A 13,567-nucleotide genomic window follows, 5' to 3' on the forward strand; every position below is an offset into this window, starting at 1 on the left:
TTCATCAGTTTATCAACAAGTGCTCCTTATCAGACCAATCCTTGTTTCCCATCCCCACCAGTGCAAGCACATGCAGCTACACCTTTTTAGACCCTCCCTTACCCCTACTTCTACCACAATAGCAGGCAGGTGCTCCTGTTGATCTGGATCTAGATTTCTTTAAATGTTCATTCTGAATAAATCAAGGAACAATAGGAATTCTGCACATTCACTTTAATGAATATAATCCTCCTCAGAGAATTGTCAGCAAAATGAATAAGATACTATCGCATATTAGTATCACAGAAAAGCCAGTCTCTCCTCCTCTCTGTGTTGGGGCTCTGCAGATGGTCTCATGTGTGACCCACTGAAGCATGAATAGAAATTTTAAAAAATATTCGCAAGGTAGGAAAACACTATCACCCAGTTCCATTCCCAATCTTTTGTTCCTACTTCCAGATCCATGTCTGGATACTCTTAAAAAAAAAAAAAAGAGATGTAAGCTCACCACGGAAGTGGCTGGCATATAGATCCCTGTGCATTGTCCAGTGTTACGTTATGATGGACGGCTTTCCACCCAAAATCCCTTCAAGCAGTAGACCTCCAACAAGTCACAAAGGCAAGTCAGTCCTGCAGCAACTAGCGCACTGCAGGATAGCTTGTGGAATGACTATTTGCATCATGTTGGTTAAACTGAAACCAGTAAGTGTCCAAGTTGCCATTAAACCTGTTTCATTCCAAATGATTCAGTTTTGCTTCATCTGTGAGTTGCATTAAGTTCTAATGGCAGACAGCCAGCAACAGAAGGGCTGCACATATACCCGGGCATGAAGAACAGCTCCCACCTGAAAGATTTAAACCGGGTACACAAACCCAGCCTGGAATTTCATAAAACTAACAAGGAAACAAAGTGAAGGTCCAGAAGAGAAGCTGCTAGTTCGCTACAAACTGCCCAGATGAGGGGAGATGCTAGAAATCGTTGACAGGGTGCAAGATTATAAAATAATTTCAAAGCATGTAATTGAGTAAAGGGCAGTCCATGGGGATTCATCAAGCAGAGGATCATACACTCCACATGCTTGCTACACTTCTTTGAAGACTTTATTGTCTTGGTAGATAAGCAGGGCTAGGGGAGGGGAAGAAAAATTAAAATGAGTGGATCATGTCTCAAGAAGTCATTTGAGGCTGTAACATAAGTGATTGATTTTACAAGGTCAGACTCTAGGAAGTACAGTGCAGCACTGAAAAGAGAGACAACTGAAAGAGGTGAGCAACCAAATGAAGGATTGACAGTAAAGGTCGCTGCAAATGGTTCGAAATCCAAAGGGATTAAAGAAAGTAAACGAAAAAGCAGTCTACAGTGGAACAAGGTAATTAGTGTGCAAATCACGATGGCAGGATCAGCCTGAGAACCCAACTGATTCAGGATCTCTCACATCAGCTGGTACTAGAAGTTGCAGAAGAAGGCACAACAAACCCCTTAATTTATCTTACATGTAAAGTGCTCTTATGTATTTTCCCAGCTATCTAAAGGTACTTGGGCTGAAGCCTCACTAGTGAACAAACTGTTCTGTTTACTGTGCAAATAGTGAGCTGTACACTAGAGCGCAAACACAATACCAACTAGAAGTTACAGCCCAGAAAGAAAGAAGTTCTGAATGAACCAAGGAAAGAGAGAAGAGGGAACTGTTTCCAGACGGCTTATCCAACCAACTAGCATGCAGGGACTGGATAAAACAAGGCTGTAACACTTAAATGAAGATCGATTTGTCAAAGGGATCTAAATTTCCCTACTGCATGACACCCACCAGGGTTCCTCCAGCTCAGAAGCAACCGTGAGCTGATTAACGTTGTCTACACGCTGTCCTAGCAACAAAAGAGTAGTTTGTTTGCTTACTTTGGGGAGGTTGAAACAAAACTGGATATTCTTCAGAAATTCACCCAGTATGCATGAACTACAATTTTTTCATCAGGAGCTCCACAACGCCACTGCTTCAGGATGCTTTGCAAAGCACCCGAGAGAGTATAGTCGCTGTGCCTTCTCAAATGTTCTTGGATCTTCATTTACAACACACTTTTTTTTTAACCCAAAAAACAACCAACGTTCTTCAACCCCAACAAGCACCAAAATAACAGCAAAGGAACCTAATAACTTAATCCCACGTGTGCTACACCTCCTTGCACACACAAGGAAAAAGATTTCCTATGGTCCATTAGACACAGCAGCAAAACCACTGAGCTGGAATGAAACTCACACCCCTGCAGCAGCCCAGCACAAGGCTTAGGCCTGCTACATGCTACTTCAGTACTTAACTCAACCTCTAAAACAGTCCTTGGCCTCAGAGTCCAACACAAGGCAACCTACAAGACACCACAGCCATGAGCTCAGCTGCTTTTCCCAAAGAAAAGGTCTGTTAAGGAGTTTGCTATTGCACTCCCAGTAAGTGCAACACACATTTCTCATTTAGTTAAATTAGACATCAAGTAGTAAATTAGTTGAAAGGCAAATCAAAATCGGATTGTGGTTTAGTGCCCAGGGGAAGAATATTAGTTTGCACATTCATTAGCTGTTGTGCTTCTCTCAGTAAAAGGCACTTTAAAAGCACCTTGGATGGCTCTTACCAAATTGTGGCATCAACCATTAATCAAACTGATTTCCCAGGTATACTGGAGTCCTCTGAAAAGCTAGACATTTTTTCCATTTCTGAGCAGAAGAAGGAGCAGACTGAAGTTGAGAGATACGACCCCACCACAATTTGAGACTCTGCCCTCCCCCACTCTCTCACTGCTGCCGGCTCTACAGGAGATGTTAATACTATTTTATATTCCTCTTTCACTGTCAAGGGCCTCAGGACAGGTAAGCCAAGCAATAGAAGTCAAAGCCAGCAGGTAAGCAGTAGGGCATTTCTGACAATGTAGTGACTAAGTACCACTGGCGACGTGTAGGGGGTGCATGTGGACCCCCTGAGCTTGGCAGTGCACCCCCTGCAAAGAGCACTGCCAGTGCTGGCAGTGGCACCTGTGGGCAGTCGCCGCTCACCACCCACCCCCCACCTCGCCGCCAACACCACTGCAGCGTCTGGGGGTGGTCGCCAACTGCTGGTCAGTGCTCACTGCCGACACTGCCATGGCCACCTGCGGGAGCTCCCCGCTCACCGCCACCACACTCCCACCACCGACATCACCGCCTGCGGGAGCTCGCCGTGCCCCCCAGCCTCCGGGGGGATGCAGCATTCATGCTAAGTACCACCCCATCATTCCTACTCGTTGCCAAAAACGTCTGGTTTGTAAAAGACATTCATCTTTGGCTGCAGTCTACTGGGTTTCTCATTCTTCCATGCAGTCCCTTCCCTTTCACACAGCCTACTTACCCTCTTCTACAAGACCAAATGAGTTTCCATATACAGCTAAATACTGAGCCTCAACAGGATGAGGCCTCTAACATGACATGCAGCCCCAAACACATTGGTATCTTTGTAAGCAATGAAAGGTGCTCAGGCACAATGGGAATAAGAACCTCACAAGCACCTGGTGAAAGGGAGGAGAGCAGACAGATACTTTTTGTTTCTGCCTCTCAAAGTAGTTTAAAGAGGTGGGTAAGTCTCATTATCTCCCCTTTTACAGGTAGGAGAACCACAGAGATGCAGCAGGTCTTTCCCATACACAGCAAGGCAGGGCCAGTTCCCAAGTGTTATTAATGTAGTGCCATAAATGCTTCATGGACTAAGACATAGTCTCAGAACTCAGCAGCTCAGATGTGCATTACCAAGAGAAGAGGCCAGACTCGATGCCGGCTTGTTCCTTCCGCAGTCATTCTCTGCAATGCAAAGCAGACTGCTAACTTATTCAGAGTAGCAGTGTAGTGGTGGAAACGTCTACATGAGGTGCAGGACAGAGCCAAATCTAGCTCCAAGTTCTTGCCTGAACAGTACTTGCAGATCACCTTGCCTCAACTGGAGCTTAAAGACAGAAAGTCCGCTTTGGGGGGACTGAAAACTGTGGAATCATCTTCAGAAAACCTTGTGTTTTGTTTGCTTTCCCACCAGGCAGAGAAAAGCTTTCCCAGGAAGTAAATATTGTCCTGTACACCATGGAAACTCTCACTTGTATGACATATGCACTCCTCAGTACTCGGGCTCTGACAGGGATTCAGACAAACCAGATTTTTAAGCTTCCTCTTACATTCCCCCACAAACTGACCCTTCTGTCAGACTCAAGGGCTCTTACCTTCCAAAGAAAAGATTTCAATCTTGTCTACAGCCCGGCCTTAGAACTCAAAATATGTACAGTCCCATTAGCTCTAGAACAGGGGCAGGCAATTATTTCTGGCGGATGGCCGCTTGCCAAGATTTGGCAAGCTGTCAAGGGCCACATGGGTAGCTCCGCCCCTTGACCGGTGCCCTGCCTCCTGGTTGTCATCTTGTGACCAAAGTCCCGTCCCCTAACCCCAGATCTTTGCCACCAGAAGTCCCACCCCTTGCCCCCAGAAGTACTCCTTTCTGCAAGGGGTTTTGCCATCTTGGAACCAGAAAAATACCAAATTATATTCTAAAAAGTGAACATCTACAACATTCATTTATTTTATTTCAAAAAATATTTTTGTCCTGATTTACATGCGTTTGTGCAGCGCACGCAGAGGTTACTGCACAATAGCTAAAATGAAGTCTTCCTCTTGTATATTGTGGGTGGAGTGGGTATAGGTTTTTTGGGGCTGTGGGTGTGTGGGTATGTAGGGTAAGGGAGCATGTGAGTGTGTGTGTGGATACATGGAGTGTGGGGGGGAGGGTGGCTGGGGTGTGTGAGGAGGTGTGGGTGTCTGTATGTATGGCACTGAGGGGGGTGTGAGTGCATGTGTATGGTGGTGTGTGTGTGTGTGTGTGTGTGTGTGGGACTCACCCCACAAACACACACACTCTCTGGCCCTGCCTACATATACACACACACACAGATTGGCACAGCCCTGTGCTCCCAGTCTGCCAATGCAGCCAGAAGATATGTGGTGCTGGAGCAGGGTGGAGGCAGGAAGCAGGAAAATGGCTGGAGGTGGGGTGGGGTGAAGCTATGCTCCTGCCACCTGCTGCCGGCTTCCCCTGGGTCCTACTGCCCTTGGCTTCTATTATGTTTGACAGGCAGCCAGGAGCAAATTAATATTGATTTCCTAAACTTTTTTAGGGGCCCTGCAGGCCAGATAGAATGGCCTGGTAGGCCAGATTCAGCCCACGGGCTATATTATGCCCACCCCTGCTCTAGAAGAATACAGGCCTTTACTACTCAACTTAGGGAAATCTTTGGTTAGAAACAGTAGCTCAACTCTTCTTTCTTGCTAGGAGGCACTTATAAGCACATACACATAATAAGTTACATCACATAATAAGTTTAGTCTCACAACTGGTCCTTTGGTAGTAAACTGTAATTCAGCAACAACTACCTTGTCTGGTATTTTACTGGCTAGCACAGTCAACGTCCTAGAATACTATACAATTTGGACGAAAATGCATATTTTCATCAGTCATTCTCCAGGGTTGATCTAAATAAGGGAAGGTTGTATCTGTTAGGCAGAGGGTTCCAGTATCTCTTTTGTGAACCCTGCATTTACTATGTCTCGATTAAAAATCAAAAGTGGGGAGCACATTTTCTATTTTACAGCCCCCCACTTTCCATTTTTAATAAATAAAATCAGTTTATTTTCACCAACACAAAATAGGACCATTTTCAAAATAGCAAAACCTCAATTTTTGAGGTTTCTGATTTATTTAGGATTTTCCCTTACATAGCAGACACATACTTCAATATGTAATGAATGCAGTGGGTAACCCTTAGTATTTGTGAGGAAAGCAGGATGGTTTGCTGGGGAAAGTGCAAGAATGGGCAATAGGTTCTAGGCCCAATTTAGCCATTACTCTGCTATGAGACCCTAGGGAAGCCATTTCTCTGTGTTCATTTTCCCCCTTTGTCCACCTAATCTATCTAGATTCGAAAGCATACTGGGCCACAGACTTTCTGCCTTATGTGTGTGTTTAGTGCCTATCAAAAAGGGGCTCCTAAGTGCAATAATAATACAAATAATTGAGAAACACACTTGACTATTTACAAGTCTGTGATTGTGATTCTAAACCACACTAAAGTAATTCCCTAGCTTTAGCACTGTGTCTGGGAAAGTTTTAGGTACATTGTTACCTAGTCTAACAAGCAGGGTGAAGCCAGAGAGAAAAGCCAAAGTATGCAATAATTTCAAAATAAATTCCAATTTTTTTTACACTGCTGGCTTTTTAAAATTAATCAGTTTCAAAATGGCTGCTTGCACTTAAAAGGCTTGCTGGTTCACATCCAAGAACATCTTTAGGATCTCTGAATATGTGCTGAGGCAAAGCTCATAGCTCAGAGAGAAAGAGAGAGGACATAGCTGGAGGAAGGTATGTTAGCTGTCATAGGGAAGGAGTCAGAGCCAGGGGGACTTCGAACATTTCAGTCATTATTTGCTGTTAAAAGCCCCATCAATTTTAGTTCTTTTTCATTTAGATATTTTTGAGAACTTTTGTCTGATTTGAAAAAGCAGTGGCATCACAAGAAAAATTCTTAAGGAACTGGAAGTAGGGTCTCTGTGTTGTTGTAGGTACAATGGTCCAAGGAACACAAGAGAAGCAAGGTTTGCTTGGGAATACCTATCACTGGACCACCCATATAGTTGAGAGAGATATCTGGTAAATTTTCCAGACACAAAAAGTGATGATTTTCATTTACATAACGGAGTTAGACAAAAGGTACCGTTTTACCTGGTATTTAGCTTAGGCTGTTTCAACGTCTTTCCCAGACCTGAGAAAGGGCACCTTGTGCCTGGAAACTTATCTAACCTCTTCCTCAACTACATAACTGTTCCAATAAATTATATTCCCAAACACACCTTGCTTAAGGAACAGGGTCATTAGAAAACATTAAACATTTTAGGACATCAGCTTGAAAGCAATTTGCAAAACAGCCTACAAAAGATACTATGCTACAATAGATCAGATTCATCAAGCAAGAGTAAATTAACATCGCTTTATGCCCTTTTAAACTAAGGACTCCTGTGATCGGCAAAGAGCAAGGACACAGCAGATGGGGTGCCACCAGATCCTCTGAAGGGTGCCAGGAGAAGGGGGGAAATAAGCAGCTAAGTGCGGGTCAGGCTTGTCTCTGCTTCCCAATCAGTCAGCCCCTCAGCAAGGAGGCAAGTACGAAATATATAAATTAGTTTTTGAAAATGAGTGTCACTTAATTCACCAAAGATATGGAGATATGCCTCAAGTCCCGTGAGAGGTACCTTGAGTCAAAAAAAGCTAAGAACCACTGTTCTGGTGGCTGCTGTGATAGTAACAACATGAGTGTGAATACAAATGACACCATTAATTTTGTCAGGTCATGAGCAACTTTAAAAACACAGACACACACACACAAAACAGGGCATCTGTGACTTAGACTCCTCTCAACCCTATACCCAAAGGGGATAGCGCAAGAGGTTATAGCCAGGATTTACAGGGTATCACCATTCCTTCCTCTGCTGCAAGGAGGAAGAACAATGGGATCTCACATAATTAAAAGGGGCTGGATACAGAGACCCAGGTGAAACTACATGAGAACACCAGCCCTGAAGAGGGATGCTTTCTTTACAAATCCACTGCCCAAAGCTCAGACTTTGCACTTCATACACCCTCTCATCTGATTGTTTCACATAATCCTCTGGCAAGACACAGCAGCAACACCTCTCAAGTCCATCCTGCCATCACCAGCATGTAGAGAGACTGCCTAGGAATGCAAAGAAGTCAGAGGAAAAGACTCCGAGCAGAGACTGAAGCTGGATATGCCTCTCCCAACTATTCTTGTATAGCCTTCTCCAACCACTCTTCAGCATCTCCCAGTTCCACAGCCTCAAGGTGACACTTGAGCAGGAAGGCTTCATTCCAACACTGCATGTGACAATGTGGATGCAAGTCACTTTAGTGGCATGCACCTGCTAGAAAAGTTCTCAGCTGCACATCCACAAGCCAAGAATTATGTTGGCCAATCCAGTGTTGGCTTTTGACACCCAGATATTTATGCACTGGTTTTCACAGGTACTTGGCAACCACAAGTCCTAGTGAAATCAATCCAAGTCAGTCAGTCATAGATGGTCCCCCATTATCACAACACCTGTGGGCCTCCCATGTATTTTGAATCAGAAAAGCAACAGTGACAACTTTTCCAGCCAATGGCCTCCCAGGCTCCATGGCCTCTTGGGAAGTCAAGCCAACATCACTAGTCTAAAAAGCTACCCAAGGAACATACAAAGTGGAGGTGGTGGTCAACAAACACCTGTTGTCTGATGAGAATTCACCAGCCAAACTCAATGGACAAAGATTGCATGAAAATAACCATGTACATACTGGCTAGCCAGCCTTTCAAATGACAGCCAAGTGCACCTCTCACCTGTCTCTGAGTTTTGAATGGGAGCGGTGAAAGAAAACATCTAGAGACCCAGTGCCTAATTCCACATCAACAATCCATGGGGAGAAAAAGGAATTCCCAGCATCCAAGCTCATTTCCATTATGCTACTACTTCTAGCAGTATACTCAGGCTGGGCACAACTTACAGATTGCTGAGGTTTTGCAAACTAAGATCCCAGGTCAGCAAGATGGAGCACGCACCTAACACTAAGACCCACTGACCTGGATGGAGATGAAAACAAGAGACAACAACAAAGATCTCCAGGCTCTTCACAAACAGCAATCAATTCACACCCGTTCACTCTACGTAGGAAGTAGCTGAGATGACCAAGGGACTGAAAACCCCATTTGTAAATACTGATCCACTGTTTAGTACAATTATAGTCATGTCCTTGGCAATTGTTTATTCTTCATGGTTTTCAAATGGTTTATATTAATTCTTTGGAATATTTACAAAGATGATATTACCTGCCTGTACCTCAGACACATGTAGACAGGGGTGACTATGTGCAAATAAGCTATTTGCCACTCTCCTGCTTAAGCAATTTAAGTTAATCAGAGAAGAGAAATGTAACACAGCTGTTAGATATCAGTTCACAGAGATTCCCAGGAACTGCAGTTTGTTCAGATATATTACTTAAACAACAAAGAATTGGGGGAGAATTCACGCTGGTATTTAAAAGAATAAGAAAAAGGGGCTAAATTAGCTCAATGCATCATTAGTTATGAAGAAATCAGTGGCTTGGTTCTAGTAAGAATTATTATCCCCATTTTATAAATAGGAAAACTGGGGCATAACAAATCAACTACACCAAGACAATATTATTTACAAGGCTAGAGACACAAACCAGGAGTTCTGACTCCAATATCTTGCTCTAGCACTTAGGTGACACTGCTTCTTCTCTAAATATTAGTCAATGAGAAATTAAGATTCTCTGTTTAATCCTGGATTTATTTTCCTGAAACATCCAAGAGTGCAGCTGCCTCACCTGTTCCTAAGAAAGGTAAGAGCGGCCATCTACCCAAGTGCCTATGCATGCTGTATAGTTAGTATGAAAAGAAAAGATCCAGGGTCCAAAACTGTTTGGCAGATGTTAAGGGGAAAAACAATATGGGCAAGTTTCCCATAATTCAGACAGATTTGTGATTTCTGATTCAGAGAGGGCTTTTTTAATGGACTGAAAAAACACCTTGTGGAAAGCTCTAAAGTCACTTGCTATTTGAAGAATTAGTACAAGTCTAACATCATACAAGATGAAGAGGATGGAAGCAACAAAACTGAATGACATTCCAATATTTGTGGGAAGAGAGGTATGAAGTCAGCTGGGCTGGGTCAGTTTGTCACCAACCTTCTCTAGAACTTCTCCAGCTGTTCCAGTTGCAAGGAGAACGTATATTCTCGGCACAGTGTGCGCGCTGAGCTAGCAGAAATCCTGCACATGGCTCTGGACAGAAATGCCAGCTCCCTTCTAAGGATGTGACAAGATGCCTCCAGATTTAATCCCACACAAAATGTAAATTTAAAAACTTTCTGTTCAGATAAAAAATATCAACATTTGCAGTTTCAGAAGATCTCAGAACAGCGGTTTTTTTGGTGAAAAACAGCTAAGCTTCCTTCCTCTAGAGGAGGCTTGAGACAGTCTGTAAGTGTCCCAACAGTCGAAAAGAGTAGAAGTCCATATCATACTTTCTCTGCCTGCTCGATTACCTCAAGACCCTACCCTCCCACTTCCTTCTAACTTAAAGTCATCCTATGGGGCAGTTCTCCCTTACCCTACATCTTGTGCACTCCTTCACAGCAGTGCAAAGTGACTATAAAATCTGGCAGCTTTCTAGTATGTGTTGTATGTATACACAACTGCACAAAGACTAGGGACAGACCCTTAAAATGCACACTTCCACATCTCCAAAGTTTCCATACAAAAAACATTCAACAGTAGCTTCTCTTCCCTCTACCATTACATAAGAGAACTGGACTTGCATTAAATGCAAGGATTCACTTTGCACGATAGGATGAGGTTACCACATGCCGTGTTCAGAAAACAAAATTCTGATTAAAAAAAACCCATAAATATTTCTCAGAGATCATGCAGGTATCCCATTCCCCTGCAGGACCAAAGTCCTACTGTAACTTTAATAAGGGTGATATCTGCATTAGCAAATGTGGTGCTTTGTTCTTAGCATTACTGTAGCTACACTTGTGCAAGCATTTGTGCTAACAGGCCTTAAATGTTCCCAGTACATAAAGCCCTGCTCTGCTTGTACATTGCCTCATGCACGGGTTATTTATCTACCACTTTCTTGGGAGACTATTCTACATTTTAACAGATCTCAGGAACTGTTCCTTGTTATATTACCCTCCTCTTTCCCATTCTTACTTGCATCCCTATAGTTTCTCTCCTTCTTGGGGTTATAAGTCTGTTCTATCTTTTCCCAATCAAAGACTGATCTATCCCATACAAATAATAAATCTACCCCAGGGAGAGGGTCTCTCTCAATGGTACTTCTGAGGGATTTTGAATCAACATAGTTTTCTGCATTAGTGGGAACATCCTTCATCTGGGTGCAAGCTGTGCCCAGTAACAATCTGGTTTACTCCACAGTATGCAAGATACCAGCTTCATGCCACTTGTTCATTGTCAGAGACACCCATGAGGCAAACCACTCATCAAGCACTGTATTAATAGATTTAAAAGGCCAGAAAAGAGCATTATGATCATTTTGTTCAACATTCTGCAAGATACAGACCATAACATCATCCAGGTTCATGCATCAAATGTGTATCTCGTGCGCCAAGCATTGGTCCCAACCCCATGACTCATGGACAACATGTTGCCTGAGCAACTTGCCGAACATCACTTGTGACCACAGGAAGACAAAACAAGTAAAAAACAAAGCGACAAGCAGAGCCAGGTATAGCGTTACCTACAGCACATTACTTGCTTGGCATTGTCGCACAGAGGCCAGTGGAAGATAGGGACTGCTGAGCTAAAGCATATCATTCAGAAAGATGTTCAATCTTGATTTAATGTCTGACTGATAGAAAATCCACCATAACTAGGGACTTATCAAATTCACGGTGGAAGTGTGGTGTGCTGTGGCTCCTTTAATCTTGCAGGTTCCCCCATGCCTCTGTCCCACTAATTGGTGGAGGGGTCCCGCTTGCAGCTTGCTCCTGATCAGCGGGGAGGCAAAAAGTGCCAGGGAGGCAAAAAGTGCTGATCAGCAGGCTGGGGTGGGGGAGGCGGTAGGGGGCGAGGTGTGTTTGGGGGAACATGCAAGATTAAAGGAGCTTCTGCACACTATACTTCTGCCATAAATTTGGTAGGTCCCTAACCATAATCCTAGGTATTTTTTTCCAATGGTTAGTTAACCACACTCTTAAAAAACTGCACTTAAGTTCTAGGTCCAGTGTATCTAATTTAAATTTCCAGCCCTTGGATCTTGTTCCATCTTTGTCTGCTAGATGAAAGAGCATCTATTGGAAACCTTGTTCTCACCCGTTCCCACTCTAGGACTGGTCAAGTAAGCACTTAGCTTTCTCATTATTAAGATGGAAACCTGCTCTGAAGACACGCAAAAAACAGGAACGGCATTTGTTAAAAACTTACAGACATAATAATAACGTTTCAGAAAAAAAATCCACAACCCAACACAAAGATTCCATTCTTTGTCCCCATCTTAAATATATTGTTAAGAAATACGAGGTTGCTCCTGTCACCTGAACTGGCAATTTTCTAAGAAAGAGGTAGTTTTAGCAACTTCTCTGCTGCGGACTCACTTTCTGGGTCATATAATAAGGGTCAAAGTCCTCCAGTGGTACAGCAACCAGGCCTTTTGGGATATCTCCATAGATGAAAGGCAAACTCTTCCCTGCCTCGAGGTCACTGTTTGGTTTTGGTTTGCTGTCTTCGTCGTCATCCCGGTGGCTGCTGTCCTGCTTTGGACGCTTCCTCTTCTTCTCTTCTGCAACGCGTTTCTCAATGTTAGCCAGAGACTCTGGGGTGAAACGTTTAAAACTATCAGGGCCGGGTGGTGCAATAAGCCGTGCTGCCATCTTTTCATCCTGCAGCAGCTTCTTTAGTTATGTTGCGCCCGGGACAGGTCAGCTCTGCATGGAATAAAAAAGTACAGACAAGACAAATAGTCAGTCACTGCCCAAGAGACAGACAAGCGCATCTACTGGACAACCAAAAGACTCACGACAGCCTTCAACCTACAAGCCAATACTCAGTGCCACGCAGGAGCAAACTGAATTAGGGACAAGAATTAGCATCTACATTCGAAGGGGGACTAACTCTCTGTCCTTTGCATGCCAGATCCCTCACTTCCATGTACAGCTGGATAGAAACAAGCTTTCCTGCCCTGAAAAAACTTGGATATAAAAAATTCCTCTTGTGTTGAGACGAAACAAATAATTTTTGAAGTTTTTTTGCAAAAATAAGAAAAAAGGAAGTAAGGCCCTCACTTGGATGTGGGAGACCCAACTTCAAGCCAATGAACATCTAGTTACTTATACAAAGTGCAATAGCTGCAAATAGGGAGCTTACTCCAGAACAACCAATACCCTCATGTTTGGACACCACTCTGTGCTATGAGATGCGAGTAGTGCAGGGACTGGAACCTGGAGAGCCCACATTCCAGGACAGCACTAGTGGCCATTGCTTTCTCTCGCATCCTGGAACTGAAAAACCTTTCAACAAGAGTTACATCAGCATTAGTTACATTCCCACAAAATGTTGGTTTTGACACATCATTGTTTTCTGACCAATTGTTTTGCTGCAGCCTTCCTTACTGGCTCAACTCCCAATGCAGAGACAGGATGTGTCCAGGGGGGAGAGTAGATGTGCCTAAGAAGGGTTGGCTGTGAACACATTCCTCACCATCCCAACCATATACTGATCAAAGCATACCTTTGTCTAGGCTCATCCATGACAACAAGCAGGAATAACTTGGGGGTGGTTTTTCCAAAGCTCAGACAACACCAGGAACTAAACATGCTGAGCTTTTTGGAAAACCTGGCCTGTTTGGCCCAATCTGTATCACCAAAGTTACCTACAAGTTTCCCTAGCAACTCCAGTGGGTAGGGGGCTAAGTTCCTAGGGAGCCTAAAAGACTTGATGATAAA

At 43.7% G+C, this 13,567-nt stretch overlaps 1 protein-coding gene across 2 annotated transcripts in view; it reads right to left on the reverse strand.

Annotated features, from left to right (window-relative positions):
* SCN8A (sodium voltage-gated channel alpha subunit 8) overlaps positions 1–12,546 on the reverse strand; it is a 70,695-nt gene extending 58,149 nt beyond the window's left edge. For both annotated transcript variants that reach the window (XM_019556476.1, XM_019556477.1), the window contains exon 1: positions 12,221–12,546. In XM_019556476.1, the coding sequence (XP_019412021.1) occupies positions 12,221–12,496 (276 nt within the window). In that variant the 5' untranslated portion in view covers positions 12,497–12,546. The remainder of the gene's footprint in view (positions 1–12,220) is intronic.
* Positions 12,547–13,567: the final 1,021 nt, after the last annotated feature.

The sequence above is a fragment of the Crocodylus porosus genome, unplaced genomic scaffold, assembly GCF_001723895.1.
Source record: "Crocodylus porosus isolate Cpor-Errol unplaced genomic scaffold, CroPor_comp1, whole genome shotgun sequence".
Taxonomy (NCBI): Eukaryota; Metazoa; Chordata; order Crocodylia; family Crocodylidae; genus Crocodylus; species Crocodylus porosus.